At 43.8% G+C, this 22497-nt stretch overlaps 1 protein-coding gene across 2 annotated transcripts in view; it reads right to left on the reverse strand.

Moving 5' to 3' along the window:
• Nucleotides 1–4134: 4134 nt before the first annotated feature.
• ADAMTS2 (ADAM metallopeptidase with thrombospondin type 1 motif 2) overlaps nucleotides 4135–22497 on the reverse strand; it is a 260988-nt gene continuing 242625 nt past the window's right edge. Inside the window, exons 15-22 of one of the 2 annotated variants that reach the window (XM_037397227.1) lie at nucleotides 22035–22115; nucleotides 20425–20588; nucleotides 19084–19243; nucleotides 18279–18411; nucleotides 15821–16028; nucleotides 14420–14549; nucleotides 13288–13377; nucleotides 4135–8953 (exon numbers count right to left, since the gene is read on the reverse strand). In XM_037397227.1, the coding sequence (XP_037253124.1) occupies nucleotides 8493–8953; nucleotides 13288–13377; nucleotides 14420–14549; nucleotides 15821–16028; nucleotides 18279–18411; nucleotides 19084–19243; nucleotides 20425–20588; nucleotides 22035–22115 (1427 nt within the window). In that variant the 3' untranslated portion in view covers nucleotides 4135–8492. The remainder of the gene's footprint in view (nucleotides 8954–13287; nucleotides 13378–14419; nucleotides 14550–15820; nucleotides 16029–18278; nucleotides 18412–19083; nucleotides 19244–20424; nucleotides 20589–22034; nucleotides 22116–22497) is intronic. The other variant, XM_037397228.1, reaches the window with a different exon arrangement.

Consider the following 22497-nt stretch of genomic DNA (forward strand, 5'->3'; position numbering starts at 1 on the left):
CCTGGCAGAGCTCACAAAGGACCCAAATAATTTGAATAAACCTGCCATAAACAACTTTTGTTTCATGGAGAGATATTTAATCACAACAGCAAGAACATCCCAGTCACTTGCAGACAGAAAACAGACCCCATTTTGATGAACAAATTACTTGTTACAAACTGCTCAGCATTTGGCTGCTAATCCAAGCTGCCAGCTCACCCAAGACAGGTTTGTCTTCCCATAGCTGTTGCACTTTTTTAATATAAAAATATTTATAAAATAAAAGAGCTTTGCCTGATTAAGTTAATTATATTTTATGCTGTATATTTTATACTATATAACTGCCAGACCAGTTAATGATAACCCTCAGTGGAAAACCCTGCGATGTTACCATCCTCTAAACTTTCTGTTATCAGCGGGAGTTGGGCTGTGTTTAGATAATAAACTCCCAGAAAATAACTTAATTCTTGAACTGTTTTCTGTGGTTTGGGTGGCGGGGTTGATGGCAGCTTTATTTCTCCGCTGCTGCTGCTGTCTGTGTTTCTCTCCTGCAGGTTTCATGCTTGTTCTTCAGCCCCCAGCTGCTGGTGAGGCATGGGCAGCAGTACAACAGCATCTTGGAACACATCCACACTGCGATGGGGACTAGGCTGAGCGGGTTTTACTCCATCTGGTCCTTCCTGCAACCCCGGGATGCAGAGAGCCCTTCTCACCAGATCAAGGGATTTTTCATCCAAAGTCCAGCGGCTGTTTCATAATCGCACTTCTTGTGCCGTGCCACCATCTAGTGGTAACTCAACTAGAAACTCTGCACCCAGAGAGGTGAAGCAGCCTGAGCAGGTTCTCCATCACCAGCCTGCAGGGAACCCAAGTGCTGCTCCAGGTAGCACAGATGCAAAGTGCAACACAATCACATAAGGCTGGTGGGACCACTCTGCTGATGGAAGTGTAAAATCCAGCAGATTAACTATGATGAGGCTTTTTCCACATGTGCCATCCTACTCTGCTCCTCACTGTAATGAGTTTTTAGAAGTGCACTTGCACTTGGTGGTGTTCTGTGGCTTCATCGCTTCGATCCCTGCTTGGCTTTGGAAAGCTGCTAATGAAGGAGGGATTGGGGAAGAGTGGTGGGGAGGGTGCAGGGGAAGCGAGCACAGGAGAGTGATGCACACTCACACACATGTGCAGCTCCTGTGGGATTTCCAGGCATTCAGCCCCCAGGGAGGCTCTGCACCACTTTTGGGACACATTGCGCCAGCAGCCCTCCGGTGGGTGGCTGAAATCATGCTGCACCCCCTCGCTGCCTGTGGGGGCAGGCAGGTTTGCACAGCACTTTGGAGGAGCTATGTTCTGCCTGGTGTAATTGAGAATAACCTGAACAACTGCTTCCCTGGCCTGGGATTGCTCCTTGAACTGTTTTTTGTTGTGGGTTGTTTTTTGTTTGTTTGTTTTTTTTTTTCAGAGAGTGCTCAGCAGAGCCAGCCATGGGACTCCCTGACTGTTTGCTTATTTCTGCACCGCCGAGCTGTAAGTCGTCCTCCCAAGACACGAATATTTGCCCAGGGAGGCCCTGCTTTACCAGCACAGGCTCCTTGCTCTGCCCAAGCTACCTCTTGCTAGTGTTAGCCTTGCAAGCAGATTTTTGAGGGTGTCTGCTGGAAAGCTCCAACCCCAGCCCATTCCTCCTTGTTGAACCAGCTGCCCTCCAGGTGATCCTGCAGCTCCTGCGACTGCCTGTGCCGCAGCAAGGGATCCCCTCACACACAAATTGTCTCACGCCATCTATCAAACAGCTGAGCCCCCTGGCAGTGCCCGGCACCACCCCCCTTACAGCCTCAGCAGTGCATGGGCCAGTTTTGCTTCTTCCAAGGCCAGAGCGGTGGTTCCCATGAAGACAGCAGGGTCTCCCCTCAGCATCTCTTCAGGATGGGGTCCTCAGGCATGGGAGACAGAGGTTGCAAGTGTCAAGACCCATTTTGCAGTGCAATGCGTGGTTTTAGCACTGAGTCTGTGGCTTGCCACTGATGTATCACACGCGGTGGGTTTGCTCTGGGGGGATGCACGGAGCCAGGCGTAGCTTCAGGTACAGGAACAGGCGGAACACCAGTGTGTGGTGTTTGTGGATGCTGTAGGAGTAGGATACTGTATGGGCATCATCTGTGTGAACAAGGTAAGGCACTGTCCCTTCAGCTTCCCTCTTTCAGGATAATGTTCCCTTTCCTTCCACTGCCAGCAAGCTTCTGTTTTAATGCACACGCTGCATTGAGCTGGGTAAACAAAGCCCAGCAAGCGCTGTGGTCAGTGGTGTTTACCCCCCCGCAGCGCCAGGCTTCCTAGAAGGAGCTGCTACCTCCAGTGAGACCTGAGCTGGGCCACTCAGTTTTAGGGACATGAGAATAAGGTTTTCAACTGGATGAAGCTCCTGGAGCAAACACTCCTGGGGCTGTTCCCACAACACGGCTTCCCAGGCTCATCCAGCCCCAGGTACCTGCCTCCATCTACAGGTAAACTTGGAGAAAGGTGTTAAGCTGTCATGGGCTTTCCGAAGCGGTGACAGTCCCCCAGCAGGGCCCAGGGGACAATCACAGTATTTCCCCTTAGAGATGAGGCAAATTTCAAAGCTAAAAATATATTTCTACATTAAAAATATTCTGCCGGTTCCCTTTGCATTTAGCATCACCCCCACGCTGGGGAAATGCTGCTCAGGAGCTTTGGTACCTGCAGGGGCCAGAGCCACCCCCCCTGGGCCATGTGTACACCTGTGTCTGTCTGTCCAGGCTGCCACCTGGGCACCAGTTATTGCCCAGCTCTGAAGGATGGATGCCAAGGGGCCAAAAAGCTGATGTAGGACAGGAAGAGACGGCCTCCTGTAATTGTCATCTTTAGGCATTAAAGACATAGAGAGGAAGACCGGGGCAGGAGGGAGGGGTGTTGGATGTGTTTGACACCACCATGGGTGCTTCTTGTGGTTGGGGTATGGACGTGAGACCCTTTCCCATGGCCGCTATAAAAATCCCAAAATCTTTCAGTTGGGAAAGCAAAAGTGAATTAAAAAATCACCCTTGTCACAGCTGGAAATTAGATACTATATCAGTTGTCACAGTAAATGAAACCCAGGTTATAGCCAATCCACTGTTTTATCAGGGCATTTAAGTAAGTAAATGTCTTTTCCATATTAAAAATGCTGAGGTAGTTCGTTACCTGGTTAAAGAACACACTGGATTGAATGCACTGCATGGTGCTAACTGAATAATCAAGGTAAGCGGGGACTTTTCAAATCCTCAAGCAACAAACTTCAGTTAGATGGGAGAGATTCATTTATGCTTTAAAGGAAACTTGGCTGTGAGGGTGCAGGTTATGGCAGGAAAATGTATGCAAAAGAATTTCATGGAAAGGAGCAATTATTTTATCAATAGGACATGCAAAGCGAAATTTGCCCATCAGTCCTGAATAGAAGCCCAAATACCTGAGCCTTTTAAGCAGATGATACACGGACCAGGATGGATTTCAGCCGAACTTAAAGGCTGAGAGCCTCAAGCAGGTTTAAGTGAGTTTAATTTCTGTGCCGTTATCAACTGAGGTTTTGGTCCAGTGACTTCATATTTGGCCTTGGATAACGGATGTTGTAGCAAGGATGCAAGACTTTGGCAGCAGGTGTATCCCAATTCCACTTCATTAAGATCAAGTTTTAGAAACTGAATTGGTTTTGAGTCTGAAGATGCTGGTTCTTCTTCCCCCAGCATCTCCGCATAATGTTACTTCAATGAAAAAAGCACAGGGAAAAGTCAAACACTTTGCAAAAGAACACAGACATTTGAATTTAATAAATTATAAAATTAAAGATTCTAATTTGTATATACATTTTTAATATACAAGAAATGGCTATTTATTGCAATTTCTGTTAAGGCATATGTAAGTGAATGGAAGTTGCATATAGATACTCAGATGAACATAGCTAATACTGTGCATTGTAGGTGAGTAAATAAGACATTAAATGCATTACGTAATAAAATAAAACATAAACCCCTTTGAGTACTGGTAAAGCACCATTTCTAGAATTCTCAAAATATCTGAAAGCATTCTATGGAGATGTTGTGAGACTAAATATTGAATGGATATATGAATATAAAAAGTGATGCATTCATAACAGATTATGGAAATTTTTAAAGGAATGTTGGTGAAAAAAATGGCAGTAGATTGGAGCCAAGAGAACCAGAATTGGTTTGGGATCTTTTTTTTTTTTTTTTCATGAGGGGCTGTCACTTGAATTTTATGTTTAAACCAACAGAAAAATGACAATTTACAAAGCTGTGTACTTGCACGGTTAGATCACAAAATGCTTAACAGGAGCACATCGCTTTAGCTCTCAGATCTCTGAGATGGTCTCTGCAGGAATATACTTACTTACAAATCTGCTTTAGTTTCTGGGGTTTAGGTTACAACAAAATACCACTCTGCTCATTATGTCTCAAAATGCAGTACCTGGGCAACAGCAAAATGGTTACAGAAGACACACTACAATGATGCTCTTGCCCAATTATAGCATTGTAGAAAAAAGCGGAACAGTTGTCAAAGCTCAACCAACCAAAAAATGACAGCTATTTCCATTGCATGACATGGAACAAAGATCAGCTGAAAGCAAAACCCCTTGGGCTGCTTTTTCTTTATCAATAGAGATTTGCTCTGTTTTCCAGTAGAAGTGAGGTCTATGTCCTTAGGAAATGACCAGCATGGGGAACTGCTGAAAAAACCTCACCTTCTGAAAAATTCATGCCAGCTTGAAAAGAAGGCATCTTTCCTGGTCTGAAGAGACTTTTTTTCCCCCCTCATGCAGCAAGACTGTAAAGAGAAGGCAGCTGGTGACCCTGTGCCATAAGGAGATGGACCAGTCAGTCTCTTTCCATCAGCATGTCACTGTCTTGAGCCACCTAGACTGAAGCTGCTCCTTCAAATATCATTTCAGTGTTCCCCAAATAACAGCTAGACAGTAGAATTAAAACCAGGGAGAAATAAACCAAATTAAATCTCCCAAAAGGTGAGACTGAGAAGGGAGCAAGCCCTTCTCAAATGCAGATGCCACTAGGCATTGCGTCGGGTCCCTAACGAACACCAGCCCCAGCGCAGCACCACACCAGCCTTTGGGAGACTGCTCCTGCTCCAAGATGCAGCAGAAGTTTCCACCTTACCTGGAAAAATACTTTTGATTTGTTAGATTGCAAACTGACTCACTCTAGAGAAAGAGCAAAGCAGTCAAGTTTCTGAGCTTTGCAGGTTCAGCCAGGGTGTCCGTGCTGCATGTGACGGAGCGAGCCCCGGCAGCTCAGCCTTGCCCAGCCCACAGCAGTCCTGGCTGCTGGGACACACGGCTGGAAATACTCAGTGCAGAACCACCCTGGCCTTTTTTAGATGTTGGGTCACCATGCTGGAACAGGCCTTTCCTTCTGCTGTTTGCTGAAAGGTTACCTGAAGTTGCACCAAATACATTCCTGCCCCACTTGCCATTGGGACTCAACTTCAGAGTCCTTTGGACAGAAGAGGCTGTTTGTGAGGCACCATCTGAGCTGTGGGCACGTCCTCCCCTGGCGTTGCTTTATGGTGCCTGGTGGACTGAGCCCGTTCCAGAAGTTAAGAACAGAAACTATGAGATGGGTTATCTCAGGCTTCTGGAGGTCAGAGAAATGGGTCTCTGTACAAAGTCCCAGAGTAAGCCCGGTACCCTCCAGGCAGCCAACTTCTACCTCCCCACCTGCGGCACTTTGAGCCCCCAACCCCTCTCTACCCTTGGGTTTGTAAGGGTTTTTCCTAAGTTTACTGGATGCTTGGATGTGCTTCCAGGCTATGAAAAAGCTGGAGGTTGTGGTTTATTTTTATTGTCGACAGAGCTAAAAGCAGGCAAATAAATTGAAGGGGAAAAGATGAGTTTTACACTAACCACATCTGTGTAAAGGAAATGTGGAAGGCAAGAAATACCCTGTCTACAGGCTGGAGCACAGCTACAGCTGTCTCCCATGGCACAGCAGCTGGAATGATGTTGACTTAGACACATCTTCCTTGCTCATAAATAGCATGGTGGGGTTTTTTTCCCTTCAGTGCTCATTACTACATTGCTCTGTTTTGCACAGATGTGACCCGACCCCTACGCTGTTACTAAGACTTGTCCTGTCTGTAGGCCACCACAAATCCCTTGGCGCAAGGCTGCTGGGGCCAGCGTCTGACTTGCCTGTGCGTCGTGGCTCCCTAACAGCAGGCAGCCCACGGAGCAGGGCTGGGGCGAGCAAGGGCTACCACATGGGCAACTAAAGGTAAGCAACTTTTGACTGCAGGAAAATGCTTAGTGTCTCAGTAGTTAAAAAAGTCTGAGGTGAGACTCCTGCCACTGCCCCAGCCAAACCAGAGCTTTAGTTTTACTTTTCAAAACCAGAACAGATTACTTTGTTGCTTGTGCTGGCTGCTGCTTTCACATCTGCAGCCACGTCTGCTTGGCCCAGATGTTTCCTAGTGCTCTGGACTTTTACCAGACCCATTATGCTTCCCAGTCTTCATAGTCTTCAGCATAACTCCCATCCCTGAACTACCTGAGCTGCTCCTAAACACTCACCCAAGCGTATCACCCCAGTCCTCTGTAAGGAGGGATGCTCAGTGCCATCATACCAGCTGAAAACATTCTTCCTCTGCTTTGGCTAGTATTTCCATAAAGTACTTTTCTTAAATCAGGTCTTGTCCTTCAAAGACTTCTGGCCACAGTTCAGGCCCGGACAGTTCAAGATCTCAGTGCTGCAAAGACCGCTGCTCCTGCAGGCTCTCGCCTCCCTTCCAGCGGGACTGGCTGCTTTGGAAGAGGAGACTGGGCAGCTCATTCAGCTGTGGTGGTCGAGGGCAGAAAGCAGGGTCACAAGAACCCATTGTGGTTCACCTTGCAATACTTGTGAAGCTCTTTGCCAGCAGCCAGGCCACAAAAGACGTTACACATTGCTGGAAACTCAGAGCATTTCCAATAATTATGTGACTGTACATACAGGCTTGTTACTGGCACTGCTGCAAGCTAAGACCAGCTCAGGCTGGAGGATGAGATCTTACTCTCAGACTGGAAAATCTGATCTAGGAGCCATCAGACCTACCTAGTGGTAAAAGAAGGATTTCAGGGAAGCCCCGGGCTCTGCAGGAGGCTTACCAGCAAAGAGGAAACAAATGGAGGAGTCCAAGCCAGGAGACAGGAGAAAAACTGCTCAAGTGCCACCCGCAGCAGGAACCAGCCACGCTCCTGTCTCTGCAGTGTGAGAGCCAAGCTGCACTCATCTTCTGATCTCCAACCAGGAATTCAAAATGACATATGAAAACCATGATGACCCTGAGGGGAAAGGAAGTACTCAAAGGGTTGTCAGGTTACACATTTTAAAAAGTTTCTAGCAGACCCGGTGCTGTGAGTACACGTGTGTGTGTATGTGTGTACGGACATATGTAAGGGCACAGCAAACGTTCACTTCTGCACCAATAAAGCTGTCCTAAGGGAAGGAAGATAATACAAAATTATTTCCTCCAAAATAACCTCATCCTACGGAAGAAAAAAACATGTTGTCTTAACAAAGCACCAAAGGCAACAAGAATCCAGTCATCTTTAAGTTAAGCAGTATGTGGGTAGGAAAAAAATCAGACCAATAAAAAAAGCACCAACCAACAAAACCCACTGAGGCTGTTGCATTACAGGAACTTAAAGACTATAAAAAAATACAGATTATTGTAAACAGAAAGATTAGGATGTTGTCAGTCCAAGTTGGCTGGATCTACCCTACTAAATGTCTTGCACGTCTTCAAAAGTTTAGGAGAATCCTTTGAAATTGTGTATGGAAATACGTAAACTACTGTTTGCCACTTTTTAATTTACTCAATATATATGGCTACAGAATTTTCTGTATATTTTCTTATGCAGCGCCAGTTAAGAAAGCTATGTAAGCACATGCCTAGCTGTAACCACGGGAGCAGCTCTACCAAAGTCAGCTAAACTGAGCCTGACATGTCCTCAAGTACCTTCCTGAACTGGGGGCTGCGTTAGTGCCCGGGTTTGTGCAATGCACAGAAGCATCACAGGATTGCTGACCACCTGCTTGTCAGTGTTAAAGGGATTTATTATGTCTTGGGACTGTTTTCCTCCATCCTAAGTGTAACTCCCATGACTGTTCCCAAGCAGTTTTACACAGGCATGGAAGACTTACAAGAGCCCATAAACAAGAAACCTGCTAACCTGGCCTAGGTATTACAGTTTGGATTCAGTGAAAGGCTGTCATCATATTGCACTAATACTCTACCATACCCTGTAAACCTAGCCATCAAAGTGTTCCCATTAGCACTTATGAAACAATCTGTCATTTCCATTTATAGTAGGCTTGAGAATTCGGCATCTCTGCCATAGCACCACTTTGATTTCCCCCCATTTTTAGTCTCTACGACATGGGCAATAGTATGATGTCAGTAACATCTCTATAAGAGAAAAACATTGTTTGTGCCATATTTCCATTTTAGTTTATTTTCCTAAGAGTCTCTTTTTTCCTTTTCTCAGCAATCAGCTCCTGAATTCTTTGATTCCTTGTCCTTTCATAAGGTATCCTTCTCCGTGTAATGATGTTGTGCTGTGATACTTCATTATCCAGCCCATCGATTTTATAGGGAACATCCACTGCATTGATTTCTGGGTGCTCCTCAGTTGCATTGGAAGGAGGTGCACGTGTTTTGGAAACAGGAGGGCTGGTGGCAGACTGCGTGGTGGACACTCCCGTGGGAGGGCTGAGGGTTGTCAGGTGCTCCTCCTCAATGACATTATTCTTATTTACGTTAGAATCGGTTACATTGCTGTCCTCTGTTATATTGCTGTACATGTTACAGGACTTGCAACACAGCTTATTGTAACCAGGAATCGAGCAGTAACGAGAGAGAACTTCCATGCGACAAAACATTGACTTGTCTCCTTGACAATGATCTTCTGAAAGAGAAAAAGGGAACGGATAAATAAAGAGCATCTTCAAATTAATCAGAAAAAGAAACACAGCTGAAGCTTTGGCAGTGGGCAGAGGGTTTGGTATTTAAAGTGGGATGGGAAACAGTCAAATGAGTCTTCTATAAGCAGAAGCAGGTTTAGTATTAAACCGAAAACTCAGCTCACTTCAAGGGATGCAAAAGCTGTTCTGAACTGTTTGTACCAGCCCCATCCACGCTATAGACCGTAACACTAATGTTTGGCTTCACGCTCTGGAAGTGCTACCCTTGAAGACCATGCAGCCATGACGAACTGTGTTCCTGCCTTGGCTTAGAGTTCAAAACACACCAGTAGTACTGTGTTGTTGCTAACGCTACATTAAACCCCCAGAAAGTCACCAAGGTTTATACTGAGAAATCTTTTTTCCCCTCTTCGCTCCCTTTAATGCTTTCCTGCAGTCTAACGGTGACTGACCACAGTCAGGGTAATTTGCATTTATCTGGACTGTCTCAGGAAAGCCAAGGCTTAATTTGATGTGTACCGTGTAACTCTCAGAAGTAACCTATCTCCCACTGGAGTGATATTTTTGCCAGGTACCTCTATTCTGAAAACAGAAGCATTGCCTGAGCATGTCCCTTGGTCGAGAGAAAAACGGTGCATTTATCATAACGCTTCTCTCCTCCTGCTAGAAGGGAGCGGATATTTTCAGAACAACCACCAGTGCGGTGCAGGCAAGCCAGCCCATTAATGACTGGGAGACTCAGTAACAAGTCCCAGTTTTTGTGTCGCTGACTGGAAAACTGTAATAAAAAATAAAAAAGCGAGCAATAATTGATAGGCTTTAAGCTGTCAGTAGCTGCTACAACAATCTGCACTGCAATAATGCTGAAATACAGGTGGCAAAATGTAGGCTTAGGCATTAAAGGTGAACTGGTCAAACTGTATTATTGTTTGAGAAACATAAATAGAAGCCTACTCAGAGATTACTCAAGCCCTTGTGATTTCTGCTTAGAGGAGGTAGAGGACCATATGGATTGGCAGCGGATGGATGGTGAGGGGTTAGCAGGGTCCTTGGAGAGAAAGCTACCTGTCCCCTGTCCTACACACACGTCTGCAGCTCCTGTGCCTCCAGGCTGCAGTGATGGAGCCAGGAACTATCAGCAATTGCAGTGAAGGAAAAATCCCAACATGCAGCCCACACTGAAAGCAGGAGGAGTCAGAGGGCTTGTAGGAGAGGAGAGGGCTGAGGGGAATGGCAGACTGACCAGCACTTGGCATAAACAGTCACAAAACATTTTCTCTGTGGCCAGAGAGCTGCGGCAGAGATGAAATCACTTCTGATCCTCTCCCTGCTCTCACTCCATTTCCATCTACTCTTACAGTAAAGGATGAGTAACTCTAATTACTTGCCTTTATTTAGAGTGTACCCGATGGCAGACAGCGTGCTCTAGTTGGTGTGTTACTGGAGCTTTATTTTACCACCCTGCTACAAACACTGGCTTACCCTGCCAGCAACCTTACAGCAAAGCAGAGAACCAGAGCAGATTCAGAGATACCAAGTGAACTCAGAAAGTGTAGGTGTTGCCTCTTCACTCATCCTCAGTTAACAAAATAGGGCATTATAGGTGTTTAATTGGCAAACATATCAGTCTAAAATAAACTAATAACTGTTGCTGCTGCTTCAAAATGCTAGTGCTGGCTGCAGAAGGCGGGAACACCTTCCCTGCCTTGTATTTATGCCCCAATTGGTGTTGCATTTGTTGCAGAAAAGCAAAATTCTGGTTCCTATTTTTGAACATGTCAATTCATTTTCATACTTTTCAAATGCTAAACTCAGCTGCTGCTGAAAATAAAGAACAACTCCTTCCTCAGGAACCTAAGACCTCTGCCTTGCTTTTAGAGACATTTTCAAGCCAGTCTTTAAGAGCTGGAACCGTTCATGTCTGCATGCACAACTCTACACAAAGGACTGCATGTGCCTATACAGCTTTATAGATGTTTTTACATACCATGTAGAGTCCCCCTTTGAATATTATGCCTTGTGTTACACGATCTTAACGCAAGCTTCTCCAAATGGCTTGCAAAATAAAAGCCAACAGATAGAATGTTTAAATGTAGTTTCCACAAGGCAGATCTGTTCTTGGCTTTGTAAGAATCCCTAAAAGCACCTTTAGAAAAATGCCTTTTTTTTCCTATGAAAAATACGTAATGTCAAGCTTAAAAATACATGAAAATAAAACTGCATTATGTAATATGTTTAGTGACATCTGAGAAGTTATATAAATAAACTCTGTAATTTATGAATGTGAGAACGAAATTTTTATCCCCCATCCAAACCAAAATATCCAGATTTGCTGAACTTTCATTTATTTTTACTTGCAGTATGCATGACAGACTGGAAGTATATCTTCAAAACATCAGTAAGAAAAAAATAAATCAGTTTCACAGTCACTTTGGTACACATTAGTCTCATAAAAAAATATTGAAAAGCAAACTGAATTGGCACATCTTTAATATTATGTTAAATACATACAAAACACTAATAAAATATCCCTGATAAACCAAAGTGCATATAGACATAGTGCACAATGCCCAGATACCTTATTGCACCATTCTCTATAGCCACCCATCTCTTGAAACATCACTAAACATTGTCTATTTAAAGGTAACAGTCATGAATATATTTATACAGTTAAACACCGATTATTTTACATAACAGTATTCAGTGCCAGATACGTGTCTTTGCTTTTTCACTTTTTCATGTAAATTGTTAACATGTTTCAGGAAATTGTCATATTAACAGCAAAATTTAAATATGTGATCACATGATAATGACAAGTTTGAAGTGCTACACTGTTGACGACCCAAAGATTCAAAAATGCCACTTTTCCAAAAAATATGAGCAATGCAATAAGGTAGTAATTTGCTCCAAGACTGCGATTTTAAAGTTGATACGCTTCTACTATTGGTACTGACTGTCACAAACAGGTTTATGACTTGTGAATTCCAAATCTTCAACACAAACACTGAAGGTGAAGCAAGAATGCCAGTTAAATTTCAGTAAGTCAGGTCACAATCCTGTCTTGATGAAGATATGGATATGCACTGTGCAAATTAACCTCGGATTAAATTTACTGCCTTCTAATAGTTAACATTCAAGTAAAAACACTCCATATGAAGATTAACTGAAGGTACCAGTGTACTGTTTATATTTAAAGCTGGATCTGGTAAATTAATGCCATTTACATTTCAACATTAAGGCATTTTTCTAAAATTCTTCTTCTAAGCAAAAAAAGCAATAAAAATTGAGGTAATTCTGTAGTAGTTCACACTGTTATGTTTGCCAGTTGACACATCTATAGAGCATACATACACACACACACATACAACCGCACCAGTCAAGTCAGACATGCACATGGTGAAAAAAGACCAAAGATGCAATGAGTATAAACAGCTCCATGCTGAGCAGCTGGAGACATCGTAGTCAATGAAAACATCATATTGCCTCTGCCAGGTTAAGAAAAACACCACCACGCAACCTTCAGCACGGACCATGCCTGTTCTGCTTCAGTTTTGCTTCTAAAGTGAAAGTACGCAAAACTGGCAAAAATTGTGCGACGGGAAAAAGGAATGCAGCTTTTCTCAAGGAGAAACATTTCAAACCACCACCGGGAGTTTGGCGAGAGCGGACGGCGTCATAGCAGCATGGAAAGTACCGACAGAAACTGAGCTTCTGCTTCCCAGTGAGCCCTCCACGGGTTACAAACATAAATATGAGGGTCAGGAATAAAAAAATGAGTAGCAAGGGTGAGTAAAGCAACGGTACCGCAAAGGAAAGTGGAATGAAAAAGGTCTTTCACTCATCAGACTACCCTGTCGGCGAACTGAAACTAGAGAGTTATGAGATCTAGGGGTTTTAGATAAAGGAGAACTTTAGCACTACAAGGTGTCATTATTGTGATGTGATCACATTCACAATAAGTTCTCAGTTTTGCTATCAAACTGAACATCATGAACCAGTAAGAGCCTTTTTTCACCACCACCAAGCAACAAGCAAACTGATCCCAGCTCCCTTTCAGAGGACTGCAACATACTGTGGAGATCCAACTTCACACATCCAATACTTCAAGACCTCCACCACCAGTGCTACGCAAGCTCCAGAGAAGAAAGACACCGAGCACCGAGTGCCTGGTGTGAAAAAAAGATTCAGCCCAAGATTTAAACTTCGCAAAGTCAAGGGAACTTTCCGCATAGAGAGAAGAAGAGAGCAAAAGGCAAAGTCCACATTCGGTGTGGCATGCATTTAAGGGCAAAGGCAGAGTTATAAATGGGTCTTTTACTTGAAGATATTTTCTGGATGGGGTAGTCTGGATCAGGTCTTGACAGCCATTGTATCATGTAGGTTTTCTTTGAAGGATCAGAAACATTTCCTTGAATAGAGGAAAAAAACAGATGTAACACAACATACGTTAGCATTAAGTAGCTGACCTCTCAGAAGTGGATAAGCTAAGAGAGTGAGTGGGCTCCGAGGGCAGAGAGCCTGGGGAAGGACTGTGACCGGGCTGTGCACTTTTAGGCAGAGGCTGCTGGTTGGTTTTTTTTTTTTTTGCCAGTTTGCTACAACTTGTGCCCAGCTCTTGACAACACCCAAGATAGCCTGAAGGCCACTTCTGCAGCAGCACTTGTCACAGCAGCATTAAGTATGTCCTAAGATACATCCCGTCTGGTTTAGTTACAACGCCTCTTTAAAATCTTTGTTTTGGAGACTATAATTGACAGCTTGGTTCTAATTAATTAGGAATCAAAAGCAACCCTGAGAAATACACAAGGAATGAAAGAAAAATATGAATTACTTAAATAGGAATATGTAAAACAGTCTCACCAGTATAATTTGCACAGCTGAAAAGCTAACAAGGATAAAGGCATTAGTTTCCTGGATTAAGTAGGAACAAATTTATTCTACTTTAAAAAAAATTGAGTTAGATAACCCCTGAAGAGAACTTGTGCTTGACAGAATGGAAAATAAGTCTCGCTGAAGATGGGGAAAGCAAAGAGGCATCTTTGTCCATGCTGCCTTTGATTAACCACAACCCAGCAGCCTCTTGCCCAGCCCAGCAGGTCTCAGGGGTGCAGGGCCAGGCCCAGGCAGAGCTTCTCACCCAAGGGACCTGTCACCTGCTGGCCAGATCCAGCCAGCACTGCTGTGCTGAGGTCCGCCCCAGCCGCCCACACTGCCCTGGGGCAAGCGGCGCTCCGCACCGTGTGAAGAGAACAAGCACGTGCCCAAGAAGCCCATCGGCCACACAACAGCGCTACATTCAGAAAGCCTGCTTAAAACCGGGGCTATGGAGAACCACCATCCCAGGCAGATGTAGCACACAAGTATAAACCCGACTAAGGCATTTCAAACAAGTACAATCAACATAACCTTTTTTCAGCAAGTAACATATGCTAGAGAAGTCAAGCACTTACTTGGACATGGAGGTAGTCTGCAAATCCGTACTGTCTCTGGTTTATTTTCTTTACAAAGGCCGATAGCGTTGTCCCTGGTCCGGCACAGGACCGGGCGATCCTGCGTGCCATTGCCGCAGCTGACAGAGCACTGGAAGGAGATGTACCTGTTAGAGCCCCAGCCACCCTTTGGAAACAACAGGTTAGAAATTAGCTTTTAAATTTTAAACCACTGCCCTTGATTTGAGCCGAGACGGTACGTTCTTTGAACCACCACAGAACCTAAGCAAGAGGGAGAACCACTGCTTTCTCTGCTATGCCAGTAACCGTGACACACTCCCAGAAAAAGCTTGAGCAATGAAATATCAACTGTAAACGTGAGGCCTCTATTCACGGCGTGCACCAGGGATGGCACGTGACACCTATTCAACCCAGTGGGGATAAAAATTGTTTGTGCTTATTTGCATGGTACAGTTCCAAAATAAAATGTTTCTCCAAATGCAGCCATGCTTTTTGAACAATTTAATGGAGAAACGCTGAGGTGAACTGGAAGGATCCAGCATATCAAAATTATAAGAACAATTCCATGTTGCAATATTCTACTCACATTTCCTGCCTTTTGATGACTGCGAAGACTTGCAAATATGAATAGGTGGAACTTCTTACTGCTTTAGTAAATACTTCAGCAAGAAAGGACAGCAACATTGCATTTTTTGCTCACATAATGAGTTAGCCAAAGAGCCAGGGATGGAATGCAGAAAAAGCCCAGCTCCTGACACTTGTTATGAGAGTGACTGAATCCTGTTTTGCCCAAAGCAATGGCAAACTAAAAAGGTTTATGTATAGATGCTCTGTATTTCCATAGTAAACTAGGCGAAAAACTTTGTCCTTCGGGTTATGGACAGAACCTTATGAGGATGAGCAGCTAAATCTGCTGAAGGCCTTTACATTGAAGATGCTCACACCTTTGAATCTCCACAAGTGTTGGTGTCTAACTTCCTTAGGTGCCCTTAATCACAGGGTCTGAAGACTTTGAAGTCTTCTTTACTTGAAAGAAAATAAAACAGCGATAAAAGAATTAACTTCCCTTCTCTCAGCGTAAGTCAACAGGTGAATGACTGTAAGCAGCATAAAGAGCAGGTAGAAGTCGGCTTTCCTGATGCTGACATCTTACGTGGGTGGCTCACAGGGTGTAGGTCAGCCGGCCAGCACCACTGCAGGATGGCTTTACTGCTGTTCTACTACCACCATCTCTCCATCTAACTCACTTTCTGTGGCATTAGGAGCGGTAGAAGCAATACAACCCCTGTGCAGGTATTTATTGTGTCAATGTGTTTGAATAGAAAGCACAGAACAAATGCCAGGATTTTTTCCCCTGCATTTTAAAAATTCATTGCTTGAGACCTCTGAAAAGAGACTGACCTGTGACCAGGGTCCTATTCTCCACTGCGCTGGGCAAAGCTCCCGGTTGCAAGGCCTCCTGCCTTCTGGACGGTCGTTGTTGCAGTACTTGGTATGAACAGACCGGTTTGTATTATCGTGGAGGGGCTGGATACAGCGGACAGATCGTACCTGATATCCTGTTTTCCCACAACTTTTGCTGCAAGGCTCCCATTCTCCTGTAACCCATCTGCGTTAGCAAAAAAAAGAATAAGTTGAGAAAATTCTGTCTGTTGATCTGTAACTCTTAAACACAAGATGTAAAACTAGTTCTGATATGGAAAAAGAGGAAAATATGAAAAACCGTAATGGGTTATGATGAGGGTTATTTGACCGTGTCCCTGAAAAATCAGTAATAAGACCCAGATCTTTAAAATTACTCTTTCTCATTATCTCTGAGATAAGCACTATTCTTACTTTGCTTCATTTGCTTTGATTTTAAGCTGGCCCCTCCAAGACTGCACATAAAAATACGGTAGTTTTTATGTCAAAAGCAGCCACCCAAGGGTGCTGCTGAGCTTCGCAGGTCTTGGCACATGAACTGTAATGTACATGTAATGTAGCATGTACCAGGCATCCCCACAGCTAGTTCCCACAGAAGTGAATCCAAAACATCTGAGCTGTATCTGGATACCCCACGGACCACATTCCTGGTCATGCTAGACACCACCTGCAGAAGTACTGGCCCCCCCAGCTACACCGTCAGTGCTGTGTGGGCTGAACTTGGGCACATTGGGGTCCTCAGTATCATAAATGTTTGGGTTTGGGGAAGGCAACACTCCACTGAAAACCAGAAGGTTTGAGTTCATAATGTCCTCATAATATGAGTTCATAAATCAGTTTGCCCACTGAAAAATGAAACGTATGGTTTGTAATGTGGCACAGTTGAAAATTCTGATCATCCAAACTGGCTCAAGAATTACAGCTACAAATTATAAGGATCTTAGAGAAGAGCAACAAGGAGAGACAGGACCAAAGGAAATTTATGTACACTACTGGAAGCTTGGTTATAAACAAGTAAGTGAAGATATGCAACAGTCTATAAATATTTACAGAATGCAAAGATCTGCAAGAAAGAAATATTGTTCAATGTAAACCGTATTCATAGGATAAACTTAATCAAAAAAATATATATAGTCTGAGGAAGTATCTTCAGTTTGAAGCAATTGTCCTAAAGTACTCATAAACCCCTGGCTTTAGAAATAGTCAAGAAACAGCATGGCCACAAGGCAACGCACTAACGCTTGAGTTAAAAAGCAAAGAGGCAATTTCACCCCGCTTTCTCTTTGTATCCTATTGAAATTACACAGCTGTGGAGGAAGGCAAGTACTGTGGAGCACAAAGCCATGAATCCTGAGGTGATTTCTGAAACAAAAATGATTTTTTTCCCAGGAATGAAGCAGCAGCATATTAGTGTAGTGGGTGTAGTAGGAGCTTCATAAAGTCTCTTAAATAATTGCCTCTGCTATGTACAAGTGCAAAATGCTCTGATGCCATTCTATGGAAACAGAGGTGACTGAAACATTCAGGAATCCAAGTACAATTTAGGATCCTATTGAGTCTTTGTGGTACCTGGGCCCAATTATATTTGCAGCTGAAAGGAGAATACAGTCCTTCCCAGAGAGCCTGAGATACAGTTAGGCCATTACTTTGGTTTTCCAATAAATAAATGTTAAAACTTGACCCATGCTGAGTTTATGGGGCACAGTTTCTTGACCTTTCTTTCTTTCAAATCTTTTTTGAAAGGAATTTAGGAAATATTGTGTGATATGTTCTACTTATTTGCTCTGTTTCCTAGAATCTAGACTTGATCCCCAGAGGTAAAAGCTGGGATCAACATACTTCTTGCAGTAGCAACACGAAAATATATGAGTGCTACATGTGACAGGAGTAACCTGCTGCCAGTCAAAAAAACATACCTGGAAAATGTGAATTAAAATATTTATAACACTTGATAACTATGTATAGCAACGATGAAGGTACAACAGGCTTACCACTCTGTATCAGGGCAGCCAGAGAAATCTAACAGGTCAAATATTTTTCCTTGTGTTTACATGTCCAAAAATACACTGTGAACTTCAGGAAGACTTGGATTTGAGAGGCTGCATGACATTGGTTTTTCTTATGTTGCACTCTGTAAATTTGTTCTTACATGGTTAACTCACAGTGTGTAAAATCAACTGGCATAAACTGAATTTATGTCTATTTTTTATTACCTCAAGATGGCCTGAACACAAATGTCTGGACCAAGACGGCACTTCTTTTCTAATCCAACATATTTCAGAAGTAATAGGAACCAGCAGTCCCAGAGACAGTATTTCTACAAGCAGAGCATAGCATCACATCCCCACAGCCCTTCGTCTCTGTAATGATGGTGAGTGAATGGAGGTGAAGCTGGGTACCATGCCTACTGCAGCTGTCGCCGGGGAGTGATGCTTACATGGGCTGGGAGCACTCCTGGAGGTTGCACACCCTGCGTATGGGCTTAGGCTTTGGGATCAGCTCGCAGAAACTCCGATGAACCATCTTGTGGTCTGTCTTCCTCCGGCAGCCGTATTTAGTGAATTGGTAGCCTGAAGAAAGACACTCCTCTTATTTTCAGTACTGGTAGATCTTACCCAGGACTTAAGTTTCAAACAAACAGCACACACGCTGTCAAAGGTTGCAAATGGAACTAAAGGTGAACATGCTACAAAAGGAACTGTAAATTGCACTGAATAAACACTTACTCAGGTAGATGTAGCACCCAGAATTACTCATCCCCTTTATTTTTCACTACAGGCTATTATGAGAAAAACAACATCTAGCATTTCAAAAACTTTCTGCAAACCTGCACAGCCACACTCGGCGCTGCAGCCTGACCACCAGCCTGGTGAACAGCACCAGGGTACACCCCTGCCCCTAAAGCCGGGGTCCCCATCACAGGATGCAGCTTCACAAAGGGCTGCCCCGCGACACCTTGAGGTTTGCCACCCTCGCAGCGTGGAGACCCGCATCCAAATCTTGCACATTTGTACGATTTTTCAGTTTCATAAACATAAATTGGAAATGAGCCACCCCAGATCTGTGCCTCAAACCATCTAAGTCAGATTTTTAACTCCATTTGCTATTTATTCATCTCTTTCTTAACTTAAATAAAACCCTCCCATGCTCCTGGTCTCCCTAATGTCTTGTGGCAATCCCACACGTTGTGTTCCTTCTTTCAGTTTTAATCAATTTTGAATGCTCTGGGCTTTTGTTTTTACCTCCTCCACAAGGTTTTGAACACTGGGACCATTTCTTCAAAGCCCATTCATATGACACTGAGTCCTCTTCCAAAACATTATTGTTATCGACATTCAAGGAATCTTCATGGATCATGTACTTGTAAGTCAAAGATATCTTGGCACTACCATGAGGAATCACCTAGTAAGCAAAACAGATGCAGGGAAAAAAGATATGAAAGACTGATATCAGAAGCTATGTGAGATGACATGAAATAGCAATCATCATGGCTCAGATGTAAAAACATCCCTGAAGGGATTTAAACCTTTTAGCTTCACTCAACACGTATTTTTTTTCCCTGATGAAAAAGTATCTGTATCCTTATGACACAGAGTTTCTACACTGCATAATAAGAAAGACTGTTGTTGATTTAGACTGATTTTTCTTGCCAGCACTGGACTGACTTCATGATACTAAATTTTTTCCATATCCCATCATAAAGGAAGGAAATGTCGTACTAAAATGATAATGGATAGTTCCACTGAAAGACAAGGCAAATTCAAATGCACAGATGATTCAAAGCAGTGAAAAAAATTGTGTTTATTTTTGATAAAACACAAATCTTAGGATAATCCTGGGAATTCCATGAAGCTTATTACTTAATTCTGACAAATGTAAACTATTTAGAAAGAGTTTTTGCTATTACACTGCACTAAGACAAATGCAAGAAAATGGAACTCAATGTAAATAAAGTGCAAAATGTTGGTCCTTTGAAAACACAGTATTTATTCCTCCTTTGACGTTCAGCTGGTGTAGATCAACACATTACAGCTGCTTTCAGAGGGATTCTGAATCAATCTACCCTTCCTCATTGCAGTCTATTGTTTGCTGTTTTGCAATGAAAAAGGAATATAGTCGGGTGAGTCTGGGAAGTGCAGAACTGGCTGTGACCTCACAAAGGGAGCCTGGAAGCACAAGAATCCTGCATCTGCCTTTGCAGGATAATTTTCAAAACATGGATGGGAGGAGGAGCTATTAGACCTATCTGATATGAACCTTTTTGACCTTTTTTTTAACTAATGTTTACATGTCAGATAGGATAAGTAAGCTGGAGAGTCTACACAGTGGCCATTTGCTGGGCCATCCCCAGGAAATCATGGATTGTGAGAGCTGGTTGCTCAACACATAACCCCAAGTTATAACAAGTCTTGTACAGAGCAATGAATTAGGAGAAAGGAATTAAAATACATCTTCTATTGTCTTATAATTGAAGCAGATGCCTTCTTGTAACTCACAAGAGGAATCTAAAATATATTATAGTGCATTATGGCTCTGTAACCCTGACGTTGTGTTCCATGGAAGATGTTTCTCATTTGACTTACCAGAATAACTATCCCATTACGCAGCGGACCCATGGTCTGCACAGTTTCTCTATCATCGTCATTCCGATATTCCCACTCCACACCCATGTCAATAAATACTTTAGAGTCTGGCACATAGTTGTCTTCACTTAGAATGAATTTTCCTGTTTCACGATTTTTAATTGCTAGGAACGACATAAGAAAAGTGAATACCAGAGGTTTTGCTTCTCATCTCAAGTTTTGTTCTGCTCTTGTCCCAGTGGGCGAAGCAGAAAAGACCAGTGTGCTTTTTCCCCCTGTTCCCTCACGGGTCTGGAAAGACTTTTTCAGGTGTTTCACTGAACTCCCAGTGCTTTCCTGCTCAGCTCCAGAAACATCAATCGTCCTTTTTTTTCCCTTTTCATAGCCTGCCTTGCCAGAGAAATGAGGCCAGCATGACTGCACCGCGTGCATCCATCTGCCTGCTCCCAGCTAACAACTTCTGAATCCACTGGCCGAATCTGAGCCAATTTGAGAGCCAGTGGGGGTCCCACAGCTACTCAGCTCTTTCACAAGCTCAGGGGGCTGTTACTGCTCTGTGAGAGAAAGGCTAACCCCCAGCGGGTCCCCACAGCAAGAGAGAGATGCTAGAAAACATATTAATTCTCCTGCTCAAATCCAGCCCTGACACCGACACAGCCCTGCTTAAGGTCCTGTTGCTTTGCAGGCACCTGCCATTGCACACCGTGCCCAATTCCTCTGGTTCAACTGTCATCAGTTCTCCCCACCCTTCACCTGGACAGACTTCAGCCACCTTTGTATTAGCACTCTTGGTTTTCTCCCAGGATGGAAAATTTGCTCCCCTCATTAGAAGAAGCAGGGACTGTTTGCTATTTAATACCAGATTTTCACTGCCTTCTCTCTCTAGCAGCTACCCGAGCACGCTGCTCCCTCAGCACTGGTCTCGACAGAAAGCAAGCTGTTCGTGCCCCCTGTGCTTCGCCTGCCCCACGCTGAAAGAAAAACCTGGTCTGCCCCGGCAAGCGATCGCCCTCCTGATCCCCAGGGCCAGGCAGCACCGAGCAGCAAGGGAAGCGTTCGCCGGTGGGAAGTTGGGATGACTCACGATACAATTAGCAGGCTATTCACTATGAATTTACTTCCAATTAATAACAGCCTATGAGACACTGCTTTGCATTGATTACAGGGCACCGCAAGGAGCGGATTTCAATTACTTTCTAAGCTGCGGGATTGATCGGGCAGCCTTGCGTCAATACTGTTAGCCATGGGGCAGAATCTGAAATGGATTTGGATGTAGCTGGGAAATGACTGAGGACAGGAAGCACGTTACGAGAGATGCACACAAAGGTAATGCATTGCACCCCATAATGTAATTCAGCTCCTCTTCCAGAAGCTTTCGTGCACGTTCATGCCAATGCAGGGACCTTCTGGCTAGGACACCAGGGAATACAGCACAGGGAAATCAAATTGCCAAACAAGTTTCCTTATTTAACAGACTTCAAGGAGGTATGTGGTGTGGGAGGATAATGGGTAAACGAATGCATAAACACATTGTCAGGCTCCAGAGACAAAAATAAACAGCAGAAAAAAAATATTCTGACTGAAAACTTTCCTACTTGTTACATACTTACCGAGATTATGACTGGTGGTGTCTGTTTCCTGTATAAGTAAATGTCTCGCGCCAACAGGAATTTCAAACATCTTTATGTGCCCTTTATTGTAGTATTCGAAAAGATAGTAACTGGTTAGTATGGCACGAACAGAAAGAGTCTGTCTAAGGTTTTTTGATAATTTTTTAAAAGCAGGATGTATTACAGCAAGCTTAATCCAATCCAGTGTCACTCCCATCCCTATTTCTGAGCCAGGTGATGGAACATAACAGGGACAAAGGACTTTGGGTCACAATAAAAATGCCTTAAGTATCAACAAAAGACTCTGCTTCAGACTAAAATGGGCTTTGAATGCCATTCACACCCACAGAGAGAGACCATGCAGGCTCCTGTCTGACAGTGAGTGATGGTGACATATTATTGCAGCACTCCGGTGACTCAGACAGCAGCTGAGTGACATCAGCAGCACAACTAAGTCCGTAGC

This window comes from Falco rusticolus, chromosome 8, assembly GCF_015220075.1.
Source record: "Falco rusticolus isolate bFalRus1 chromosome 8, bFalRus1.pri, whole genome shotgun sequence".
Classification (NCBI taxonomy): domain Eukaryota; kingdom Metazoa; phylum Chordata; class Aves; order Falconiformes; family Falconidae; genus Falco; species Falco rusticolus.